The sequence below is a fragment of the Palaemon carinicauda genome, chromosome 2 (assembly GCF_036898095.1).
Source record: "Palaemon carinicauda isolate YSFRI2023 chromosome 2, ASM3689809v2, whole genome shotgun sequence".
In the NCBI taxonomy this organism is placed as follows: domain Eukaryota; kingdom Metazoa; phylum Arthropoda; class Malacostraca; order Decapoda; family Palaemonidae; genus Palaemon; species Palaemon carinicauda.
In genome coordinates this window covers 201,171,204-201,184,580 of record NC_090726.1, presented here as the reverse complement: position 1 = coordinate 201,184,580, position 13,377 = coordinate 201,171,204, and the positions used below count along the sequence as shown (strand labels likewise).

Here is a 13,377-nt window from a genome sequence, read left to right as displayed (position 1 = left end):
GTAATACTGTCTGGCCAGTCAAACGGACCCATAACTAGCGGTAGTATCTCAACGGTCGGCTGGTGCCTTGGCTAACCTACTACCTACTAACAATATAAAAGGAAGTAAGGGATAAGACTTAAACTAGATATATATTTAATGGTAACAATAATAAAAGGGGAAAAGGGATAAGACTTATCATAAATTGCAAAACTAAAACACGTAGTCGCAAGTCTGAACCACTTTAGACAAATGAAAAACCCCGATCCACCCAGTTGGTGTTTCATGACACACGCATCAATAGTCGACCTGAATTTGAACAGGCACTGAAGCTTATCCTCACGAAATCACGATTGTCCTCGTAATTAAATCAATAGAGAGAGAGAGAGAGAGAGAGAGGAGAGAGAGAGGAGAGAGAGAGAGAGAGAGCAAAGAACCTCTATATTCAAGGATGAATTAGAGATCATGATTGAGAAAAGAGAATTTATCTTTAAACTGTGAATAATCTTCGTTTGGATCCTTTCGCCATTAAATAGAGAGAGAGAGAGAGAGGAGAGAGAGAGAGAGAGAGAGAGAGAGAGAGAGAGAGAGAGAGAGAGAGAGAGAGATAGTAATCAGACAAGATACGTAAAGGACTTATCTAGTCAAGAATATATAGAGGTCACTTTCCCTTTGCCTACATCGACACCGAATAGTCTGTCCTATTCTTTACAGATTTTCCTCTGTCCTCATACACCTGACAACACTGAGATTACCAAACAAGTCTTCTTCACCCAAGGGGTTAACTACTGCACTGTAATTGTCCAGTGGCTACTTTCCTTTTAGTAAGTGTAGAAGAGACTCTTTAGCTATGGTGAGCAGCTCCTCTAGGAGAAGGACACTCCAAAATCAAACCATTGTTCTCTAGTCTTGGGTAGTGCCATAGCCTCTGTACCATGGCTTTCCACTGTCTTGGGTTAGTGTTCTCTTGTTGAGGGTACACTCGGGCACACTATTCTATCTTATTTCTCTTCCTCTTGTTTTGTTAAAGTTCTCATAGTTTATATAGGAAATATTTATTTTGGTGTTGTTGATGCTCTTAAAATATTTTATTTTCCTTGTTTCCTTTCCTCACCGGGCTATTTTCCCTGTTTGAGCCCCTGGCTTATACCATCCTGCTTTTTTCCAACTAGGGTTGTAGCTTAGCAAGTAATGATAATAATAATAATAATAATAATAATAATAATAATAATAAAGCTAATTTGAAGTTTGAACGCGAGTAATACCAACGAAAAAAATATATGATTAATTAATTCCAAAGAAGAAAACAATGTTATTTTTGTAGCGTCCTTCTTCTAAAAGAGCTGAATTAGAATAGCTATTACGAGTTATATCCCTGGAAGAAGAAATCCTGGGTACGTTGTCGTAAATCGAAATGAATGCAAGAATTGCGTGATTGGTAAATGCGGTATAGTGTGAAGGTCTCACTGATCGATCACACGATTTGGATGTGTGAGGAAAACTGTGATCTATATTATTATTATTATTACTTTTTTTTTTTTACTACTTGCTAAGCTACAACCCTAGTTGGAAAGCAGAATGATATAAGCCCTGGGGCTCCAACAGGGAAAATAGCTCAGTGAGGAAAGGAAAAACGGAAAAATAAAATATTTTAAGAACAGTAACAACAATTAAATTAAATATCTCCTATATAAACTATATAAACTTTAACAAAACAAAATGAAGAGAAATTAGATAGAATAGCGTGCCCGAGTGTACCCTCAAGCAAGAGAACTCTAACCCAAGGCAGTGGAAGACCATGGTACAGTGGTTATAGCACTACCCAAGAGTAGAGAACAATGGTTTGATTTTGGAGTGTCCTAGAAGAGCTGCTTACCATAGCTAAAGAGTCTCTTCTACCCTTACCAAGAGGAAAGTAGCCACTGAACAATTACAGTGCAGTAGTTAACCCCTTGAGTGAAGAAGAATTATTTAATAATCTGTGTTGTCAGGTGTATGAGGACAGAGGAGAGTATGTAATGAATAGGCCAGACTATTCAGTGTGTGTGTAGGCAAAGGGAGAATGATCCATTTAGTACTGTCTGGCCAGTCAAAAGACCCCATAACTCTCTAGCGGTAGTATCTCAACGGGTGGCTGGTGCCTTGGCCAACCTACTACCTATAAATCTTCTTCGTAGAATCACCTTTCAATCCCACGTTTTAAACCCAAGAAGAAACCCTTCATCCCTTATCATCTCAAGGTTCGTTAAGCGATGTAATACGCAGAGATACGCGAAACTCCGCACTCGTGCGTTCGCGGAAATTAGACAGGAAATGCGCGTTTAGGCGTAACCGATAAGAAAGACTCGCTCAAGTGTTTTGTCATCTTCAGTCTAATTCATTTGAAGGGCCTTAAAATGGGGTCGGATGAATTATCATCTCGGTAGTTAACTCCATTATCAGGTTATGAATGGGTGGGTCCTTTGTGAGTGAGCAGATTGTGGGATGATCTTCCTAATTTGGGGAGTTGAATCGGTGGAACTTCAAAAGTTATAACTTGTAGCAAATGTTTTTATGTTGAACAGGTTGACATGGGTCTCTCTTTGTAGTTTATATATGACATATCTATAGTCCATTTCTTTTAGCGATGCATATTTGCACCGACTCGCGGCGGTGCCCTTTTAGCTCGGAAAAGTTTCCTGATCGCTGATTGGTTAGAATTATCTTGTCCAACCCTTCAGCGATCCGGAAACTTTTCCGAACTAAAAGGGCACCGCTGCGAGTCGGTGCAAATATGCATCGCTAAAAGAAATGGACTATAGTCAAATTTTGTTATTGATATTAAGATTTTTTATATGATTTATTCATTACTTCTCATATATACTGTTAAAAACACCGTAATTTTAAAAGGAAATTCTCGTTATAATATACTGTTCTCAGCGTATTTCAGTAAAATACAGGAGACCGTAATTTTACCTTAATTTTTTATTATCTTTTACGGGTTGATGACCGCTATTCCACTTCTTTACGTAAATATATCCGTTTTTAAAACTGTAAAAATCCTGGAATAAATGTTGCCAAGCATTTAACGTTTTTTTAATGCAAATTTTTAACAGTAGTTAATTTATTTTCCTATTTTCTTTCCTCTCTGGGTTATTTTTCTCTTTTGGAGCCCTTGGGCCTATAGCATCCTCCTTATCCCACTAGGGTTGTAGCTTAGCTAATAATAATAATAATAATAATAATAATAATAATAATAATAATAATAATGAGAGATTCATTGTCGAGACTTGAGATGCGATGTCTTTTCATAGACTAATTTATAATACAAAACTCTAAAACAAAAACACCAAATGAATTATTGGTTAATTATCATATTACATTTTGGTTTGATGTACATCCACGATTGGAACATGTATGAAGTACGTTTAGCCCAAGATTGTCATTGTTATCATTACTACTAGCAAACCTACAACCTTAGTTAGAAAAGCAAGATGCTAAAAGCCCAAGGGCTCCAACAGGTAAAATAGCCAAGTGAGGAAAGAAAATAAGGGAACAGATAGAATAATGTACGTGAGTGTACCCTCAGGCAAAAGAACTCTAACCCAAGACAGGGGAAGACCATGGTACAGAGGTTATGACAATATCCAAGACTAGAGAACAATGGTTTGATTTTGGAGTGCCCTTCTCATAGAAGAGCTGCTTACCATAGCTAAAGTCTATTCTATCCTTGCAAAGAAGGAAAGATTATAATGAAGAATTGTTGGCTGAGGTACAGCGTAAAATAACTTTAACATGAGTCTCATAATATCAAAGACATTGGACGAACCTTAAAAAAAACCTAAGGCACTATCACCTTGCCTTTCCTGACTGTTTCTTAGCGGATTATTTCATTATATTACCAGGGTTGTGGAAGCTTGTTGGAAACGCCCCTTTTTGACAATTTGTTGGACGGGAACACGAGACCCTTATGAGCTATAGTCCAATTATTTTAGCTAGTCATATTTGCACCGACTCGCTGCGGTGCCCTTTTAGCTCGGAAAAGTTTCCTGATCGCTGATTGGTTGGACAAGATAATTCTAACCAATCGGCGACCAGGAAACTTTTCCGAGCTAAAAGGGCACCGTTGCGAGTCGGTGCAAATATGACTCTCTAAAAGAAATGGACTATAGTAATGGTAGGTTTGGAAAGCTTATAGGTTCACCTGCTGAATCATCAGCAGCCATTGCCTGGCCCTCCCTGGTCCTAGCTTTGGTGGAGAGGGGACTTGGGTGCCTATAGGACACTTGTCCCTTGTCTCTGGCACTGATGATCGATCTTTAAACCTTCAATAAGAAGAGAAGAGATTTCACTTGAAGCCTTTTTTTTCTAAAGATTGTGATAACGATTTCCCTATATTCTAATTATAAGACATATGCATAAAGTTGCCACGCTCAGTTATTCAGTAGAACATTGACAACAACAGGACCAACCAACCTACTTCGAATACATTATGGCTTATTTACCTGTCACTAAAGTAGCGCAGTTGTGTTTTTACATTGATTAATACGTACTAACATGAGCAGGCAGAAATCTATGACAGAACTAAATAAATGATTTATTATTGGCTTACACTCTTCAGCTTTCCGTGTCAACATCCCTCCCATTAAAAGAATTTGTCAAACTGTTAATAATGTTTTATGTAACGTCTCTGCCTTGTGATCGCCAGACGGTGATATACGACCCACTTAAACTCGTTATTATTGTTATTATTATTATTATTATTGTTAATTACTAAGCTACAACCCTAGTTGGAAAAGCAGGAATGCTATAAGCTTAGGGTCCCCAACAGGGAAAATAGCCCAGTGAGGAAAGGAAACAAGGAAAATGAAATATTTTAAGAACAGCAACATTATCTAAATAAATATTTCCTATATAAACTATAAAAACTTTAACAAAACAAGAGAAAGAGAAACCAAATAGAAAAGTGTGTCAGAGTGTACCCTCAAGTAAGAGAACTCTAACCCAAGACAGTGGAAAACCATGGTACAGAAGCTATGGCACTACCCAAGACGAAAGAACAGTTGTTTGATTTTGGAGTGTCATCCTAGAAGAGATGCCTACCATAACTATAGAGTCTCTTCTACCCTTACTAAGAGGAAAGTAGCCACTGAACAATTAAAGTACAGTAATTAACCACTTGGGTGAAGAAGAATTGTTTAGTAATCTCAGTGTTGCCAGGTGTATGAGGACAGAGGAGAATTTGTAAAGAATATGCCAGACTATTCGGTGTATGTGTAAGCAAAGTGAAAGCGACCCGTAACCAGAGAGAAGGATCCAATGTAGTGCAGTCTGGCCAGTCAAAGGACCCCATAACTCTCTAGCGGTAGTATCTTAATGGGTGGTTGGTGTCTGCAACTTTACCATCCTTGTGAGCTAAGGATGTGGGGTTTTGGGGACCCTACAAATCTATCTGCTTACTCATCAGCAGCTATTACCTGACCTTTCCTGGTCCTTGCTTGGGTGGAGTGGGTGGGGCTTCGGCGCTAATCATATGATATATGATCAGTCTCTAGGGCATTGTCCTGCTTGATAGGGCAATGTCACTATCCCTTGCGTCTGCCATTCATGAGCGGCCTTTAATGGAAAAGCTAAAAGTAACTAGACGTTGGATTTATTCTCTTCACCAGTCTAACTTTGAGATTGAATTACATTTAGCACTGGTAACAGGGAGGTCATTTAGTGGCCGTGTGTAATTGGGGAAAATGCCCCAGTTGAAATTTAAAGTAAAGGTTAGGTTACCAAGATGGAAGAAAAAAAGTAATGACAGAGATTTAGTAAAAGTCTAAAAAATGGATGTAGCTAGGGGCCGAAAAGACAATGCAAAGACCTGTATGTACGGCCCACAGCATATAGCTTAAGGTGCACCGACCCCCTATGGAGAATCAAACCTTAGCAATGTAATAAAGCTGGGCACGTTTCCTGTTTCTTCATTCCACCTCAGTTTGGGAGGAGAAAGTAATGACTAACCTTATTTTCCCTAACCTAACTTGAACCTAACAAGGTGGCGTTCTGTGCTACCTGTCACAGATTTATAAGGACCAGTGTTATTGAAAGTTAGCTTTTGCTATTTGTATCACCAACTGAGATGTGAAAACTATTCTATGGCAATAACAATGTTCATCTTGGGCGAATGTAGCACTACGACTTTGCGTTAAAAGAGTTAAAATAAGTTGATGTTCGTGATTTCAATTGAAGTAATCTGGACAGGAAAATTGAATTAGCCTCATTCGTTGGAACTGGTGCTTACCAAGTACTCAAAGTTAAACTTGAATGCTTCATAAGAATTACTGAGAAAATAACAGGACTCTACTTCTACATCAGCACTCCATAGTGTGCTGCTGTATTACTGGATATGAAAAGTGCATCATCTGTACATGTTCAGGATCAAAATTCTCCGGGAAAAGTAGCCAAAATGGTCGGAGATGGCTCCTAGTTTTATGTCACCTGTCAATTTTGGTAAGTTTATCATAGACTACCTCAACCACTGGAGAATACCTATCATAAGGCTTTGAAAAGGCTATTTAGGAAATACATCCTAAACTTCACAACTGAAAACATTGATGATAAATATTACAAACAGGGTTTCTAGAGGCTGAATGATACTGGCAAGAGTAAAGAAAACATGCCAAAAACCCTACTCAAATGGGCAGACTATCCCTCTTCCCTGTTTACAGAAATCAATCCAAATTGCCTCTCATAAGATATGAAACATGAAGATACAATTGAAGGGGAATGAATACTGGATATATATTATATTTGTATTTACGTTTGTTATAGAAGTCTGAATGTCTCTAAGAGGCCTAGGAAAGTGTGAGACAAAGTTACAAAGCCGTCTGAAGACAGTAAACACATATCGTAATTTCACTGGAGTAGTCAAATGATTGCATGTCCTTAGCCTCAGCTTGGCTCATTTCCTTCACATATAACTAAGAATTTATATATTTTGTCAAAACTTCATTTATATGTCCCAGTACAGACTACAAGCCTTGCCAGTCAAGACTAATTCAAAGGCTACTTAAGGCCTAGACCAGTAGGAGAGTTGTCCAGTATTCCAAATAGGATATCGAAGTAACTTATTTAGTCAATAATATTATTGATTTGTGACTCAGTGACAGAGAATCTATGTTAGCCCGGGGTTAGTGTAAAACTTTGGGAGTAAATTCATTACGTGCAACACGGGCTCTTGCTCTAAAACCATGTAATTGGAAATAAAAGGAGTGGCTGCAAATACTGAATATGGATGCAAATGTTTGTTTTAAATTATTGTTTAGTGAAAAATGGTAATTAGAGTTTACAAAAAAATAGTATTTTGATATTAATTGATATTCATCGGTGTTATGGTAATTTCAAGTTAGTTTCTGATGGTGCTGATATAAACTTTTTTTTTTTTTCTTTTTTGCCACAAATAAACACACGAAAAAAGTGAGATGAACGCTACTCAGAGATAAGGTAAAAATCTCCATGTTTATAACGCACAAATTCTGTCGCTTTTAAAGTTTGAAGAACTAACAATGGATAAATGCATACACACATACACACACACACATATATATATATATATACATACACATATATATATATATATATATATATATATATATATATATATATATATATATAATGTGTGTGTATGTGTATTCATTTATATATACACTATATATATAAATATATATATATATATATATATATATATATATATATATATACTGTATATATATGTGTGTGTATATATATATGTATATGCATATATATATGTGTATATATATATATATGTATATGCATATATATATATATATATATATATATATATATATATATATATATATATATGATTGTGTGTGTGTATATCACCATTTATACATAAGTTAGGGCACACAACGCAAGTGTAGTTGGCAATGCAAAATACACAGAGACATCACAGCCTGTCACCTCATGCATTCAAAATGCATTACTCACACATGTTGCAGTTTCCAAAAGAGCAGAAGAGTGAAGGACGTCTTCTCCCTAGGGCTGTTTGATGCAGACTGAGTGAATGTCGGGACTCGGGAGGAGAAGTCTTTTTCTTACCGCTTTTGACAAATTTGGCAACGCCGCTTTCCCGGTGGAGTACCTCAGTGCGAGTTTCTAAGGCCTCGCTCGAATAATCTTGCCAAAGAAGTTTATATAGTTTTTATATTTTTATAGTTTATATTGTTTTTATAGTTTATATATTTTTTATAATTTTAGTTTTTATAGTTTATATATTTTTTATAATTTTAGTTTTTATAGTTTATATATTTTTTATAATTTTAGTTTTTATAGTTTCTATAATTTTTAAAGATATTTAGTGTTTCATGGGTTATATCATTTTCATAGTTTATATAGTTTTTACAGTTTATCTAGTTTTTATAGTTGTTATATCTCATATAGTTTTTATAGTTTATATAGATTCTATAATTTATATAGTTTTATAGTTTCTATAATTTATATAGTTTTATATATTATTTAGCTTTGGTAGTTTATATAGTTTTTATAGTTTATATAATTTTCATAGTTTATCTAGTTTTTATAGTTTATAAAGTTTTTTAATTTGTATAGTTCTTTTGGGTTATAACGTTTTTAAAGTTTAGTTTTTATAGTTTACATAATTTTTATAGTTTATGTAGTTTTATAGTTTTATTTATTATAGTTTATATAGTTTTTAGTTTTTATAGTTTATATAATTTTAGTTTTTAGTTTTTATATTTTATATAGTTTTTATAGTTTATTTAATTTTTATCGTTTATTTAGCTTTTATAGTTTATTTACTTTTATAGTTTATATATTTTTCATAATTCATATAGTTTTTATAGTCTATTTAGTTTTTATAGTTTATATAGTTTTTATATTAGTTTTTATAGTTTATATTTTAGAGTTTTATTTTAATGTGACTCTTCTTAAAATATTCTATTTTAATTGTTCATTACTTGTAGTTCATTTATTTCTTTATTTCCTTTCCTCACTGGGCTATTTTTCCCTGTTGGAGCCCTTGGGCTTGTATCATCCTGCTTTTCCGACTAGTGTTGCAGCTTAGCTAGTAATAATAATAATAATATTAATAATAATAATAATAATTCCACTGTCCTGCCGTGGAATAGAAACGGCTGCATTTGTTGTTGTATATACTATATATATATATATATATATATATATATATATATATATATATATTGATACCAAAAGAAATTAGTAGGACAGACAAATGGCAGAAGACAGTGCTATCGTGTACTCTGTAATGAGAACAAAGTATATTTTTCTTCTTGCCTACATCAATATGCACACTCAGTAACATGCATTGCACAATGGCATTGACATGACAGAGTAATATTGTTTGAGAGAGAGAGAGAGAGAGAGAGAGAGAGAGAGAGAGAGAGAGAGAGAGAGAGATTTTGGTTATTAGAATTTCCAGCCATTTCAAATGTTGCTGCTTTTAAGCACATGTACTGTAGAGAGAGAGAGAGAGAGAGAGAGAGAGAGAGAGAGAGAGAGAGAGAGAGAGAGAGAGAGAGAATTTTAATTATTAGAATTTTACGCTGTTTCATATGTTGCTGTTTTTCAGCACGAGAGAGAGAGAGAGAGAGAGAGAGAGAGAGAGAGAGAGAGAGAGAGAGAGAGAGAGAGAGAGTATATTTAAATTATTAGAATTTTACGCTATTTCATATGTTGCTGTTTTTAGCACGAGAGAGAGAGAGAGAGAGAGAGAGAGAGAGAGAGAGAGAGAGAGAGAGAGAGAGAGGCACCATAAAAGAAATGAGATAGTACATTACAACCCTGCATTGTGCTTACTCGCTTATAATAGCATCAACACGAAAATAACATTAACCTGAACATTCAGATTAACACATACAAACATTAAGGCCGCGGGTACACATATTCAAACACGCACAGTTATATTCCATAATATCAGTTTATAACAGAGCACATGGTAAGCAGCTCTTCTAGGAGGACACTCCAAAATCAAACCATTGTTCTCTAGTCTTTATTAGTGCCATAGCCTCTGCACCATGGTCTTCCACTATCTTGGATTATAGTTCTCTTGCTTGAGGGTACACTCAGGCACACACTTCTATCTTAATTCACTTCCTCTTGTTTTATTAAAGTTTTTGTAGTTTATATAGGAAATATTTATTTTAATGTTGTTACCGTTCTTAAAAGATTTTATTTTTCCTCGTTTCCTTTCCTCACTTGGGTATTTTCCCTGATGGGGCCTCTTGTCTTATAGCTTCCTGCTTTTCCAACTAGGGCTGTAGCTTAGCAAGTAATAAGAATGATAATTAAAAGAATTATTTTAATATTACTGTTTCCTTCAATTCTCCTTATATTTATTTTTACGTCATTAGCAAGATTCTTGAGATTAACGTATGTATGTTTTTATATTAATCGCTTGTGGTTTAGGTAAATTTCTAACTATATCCATTTTATAGGTAGAAAGTTGGCCAGGGCATCAGCCACCTGTTGAGATACTACCACTAGAGAGTTATGGTCATGGGGTCGTTTGACTGGCCCTACTACATTGGCTCCTTCACTCTGGTTACGGTTCACTTTCCTTTTACTATACAAACAAAAAAATCTGGTCTATTCTTTATATATTCTCCTCTGTCCTCATACACCTGACAACACTGAGATTACCAAACAATTATTTTTCTCTTAAATGGTTAACTACTGCACGGTAATTGTTCAGTGGCCACTTTCCTCCTGGTAAGGGTAGGAGAGACTCTTAAGCTATGGTAAGCAGCTTTTCTAGGAGAAGGACACTCCAAAATCAAACCATTGTTCTCTAGTCCTGGGTAGTGCTTAGCCTCTGAACTATGGTCTTTAACTATCATGGATTATAGTTCTCTTGCTTGAGGGTACACTCAGATACACTATTCTGTCTTATTTCTCTTCCTCTTGTTTTGTTAAAGTTTTTATATTCTATATAGGAAATATCTATTTTAATGATACTGTTCTTAAAATATTTTATTTTTCCTTGTTTCCTTTCCTCACTGGGCTATTTTCCCTATTGGAGTCCTAGGGGTTATAGCATCCTGCTTTTCCAACTAGGGTTGTAGCTTAGCAAGTAATGATAATGATAATAGACTAGCATAGAAAGATCATAAACAGGAAGGACGTGTCTGAGGCCTTTGTCCCGCAGTGAGCTTACAATGATTGATGATTAACTATGATACGTTTTTAACACAATATTAACTGATCTTGACTTAGTCTATTTAAACGAACTATCCTGTAGAATATACAAGGTCAGAAAACGATCTTATATTTCTGAACCACAGAATATACCAATGATTAACGCAAGCGAAGGATATATATGCTTCAACTATCATTATTATTATTATTATTATTATTATTATTAGCTAAGCTACAACCATAGTTGGAAAAGAAGAATGCTATAAGCACGCGGGCTCCAATTATTATTATTATTATTATTATTATTATTATTATTATTATTATTATTATTATTAGCTAAGCTACAACCATAGTTGCAAAAGCAGAATGCTATAAGCACGCGGGCTCCAACAGGGAAAATAGCCCAAAGAGGAAAGGAAATAAGGAAACTACAGGAAGGGTAATTAACAAATAGTATAAAATATTTTAAGAACTGTAACAAAATTAAAATGAATATTTAATATATAAACTATAAAAACTTAAAAAGAACAAGAGGAAGAGAAATAAGATAGAACAGTGTGCCCGAGTGTACCCTCAAGCAAAAGAACTCTACACCAAGACAGTTAATTACAAATATCCAAGCTTGCAAGCAAAGGTACACAGATGTCGTTAGCCTGATACTAAAGAAGAAGAAGAAGAAGAAGAAGAAGAAGAAGAGGAGGAAGAAAGAAGAAAGAAGCTACCTTACCTCCATATCGACTATGAGGGCGCTCTGCTATAAATAGACACAGGGTCTGGATCCGCTCATGACACAATCGATGGCTTTACCACAGGAAGCAAGGGAAGAGGATTTCTGTCAGCGAACCGTCGTCGTCAACCGTGACGGTTGGAGATTTAACCGTTAATAACACGGTCAAACGGTACGTCGAAACTGATTATCGAACCTGCTTGTCAAACGGCTCGAAGAGATAGTCAGTCACAAATGCATAAGGTTTGTGAACAACGAAGCCCCGCCCACAAAAGTCAGGCAAGAACAGGCTTCCTTCGAACTGTTCGACGAACGTGTTCAACAACCAAATATCCCGTTCACGCGTTCGAACATAATTTCAAACACTTAGTCTGTCTCTTCGACCGTATAAACCCCACCTTTGATGAGTTCGCTTAGCAGAAGACTTTCCATTCAATCGCCTGTCATATGGACTGGAGCAATAATTATAACAGTTTTCGATAATTTTTTAGCGATTCTGGTGGTAAAGTCCATGACTTTTGCAATGCCTAAGACTAGAGGTCTTTCTCTGTTGAAGGAATATAATTTAAAAGACTAAGTCATTCTTGTGGCTTCATATTATATCAATGATTTTCGATCTTTTTTTTTAGTGATTCTGGAGGGAAATTCTATGACTTTTGCAATGCTTAAGACTTAAAGTCTTTTTCTATTGAAGGAATATACTTTAAAAGACTTGAAATCATTCTTGTGGCTTCATGTTATATCAATGATTTTCGATCATTTTTTATAGTGATTCTGGAGGGAAATTCTATGACTTTTGCAATGCTGAAGAATTAAAGTCTTTTTCCATTGAATGAATATACTTTAAAAGACTTGAAATCATTTTTCTGGCCTCATATTATATCAATGATTTTTTTATCATTTTTTTTAGTGATTCTGGAGGGAAATTCTATGACTTTTACAATGCTTCAGACTAGAAGTCTTTCTTCATTGAAGGAATATAATTTAAAAGAATTGAAATCATTCTTCTGGCTTCATATTATATCAATGATTTTCTATCATTTTTTATAGTGATTCTGGAAGGAAATTCTATAACTTTTGCAATGCTTAAGATTAGAAATCTTTCTCTGTTGAAGGAATATAATTTAAAAGACTTTAAGTCATTCTTATGACTTCATATTATATCAATGATTTTCGATCTTTATTTTAGTGTTTCTGCAGGGAAATTCTATGACTTTTGCATTGCTTAAGACTAGAAGTCTTTCTCACTTGTGGATATATGATTTAAAAGACTTCTTGTGGCTTCATATTATATTAACAATTTTCGATCTGTTTCTAGTAATTCTGGAAGGAAATTATGACTTTTGCAATGCCTAATTTTAAACGCTTAAAGCCATTCTTTTTTTATTTTATATCTTAATTAAACAAGATCTAGACCCGAGAGCTAGTACTAAGGTCTATAGAAACATACTATAGACCTTGGCTAGTAGGCTTATTGTTGTTTGAAACAAGATTACTTTGACAAAGGG

General features: G+C 34.9%; 1 protein-coding gene across 1 annotated transcript in view; it reads right to left on the bottom strand.

The window, feature by feature from the left end:
• The window catches only part of LOC137622957 (uncharacterized), a 23,497-nt gene extending 15,483 nt beyond the window's left edge, over nucleotides 1-8,014 (bottom strand). The window contains exon 1 of the mRNA XM_068353546.1: nucleotides 7,957-8,014. Within this exon, the coding sequence (XP_068209647.1) occupies nucleotides 7,957-7,960 (4 nt within the window). The 5' untranslated portion in view covers nucleotides 7,961-8,014. The remainder of the gene's footprint in view (nucleotides 1-7,956) is intronic.
• Nucleotides 8,015-13,377: the final 5,363 nt, after the last annotated feature.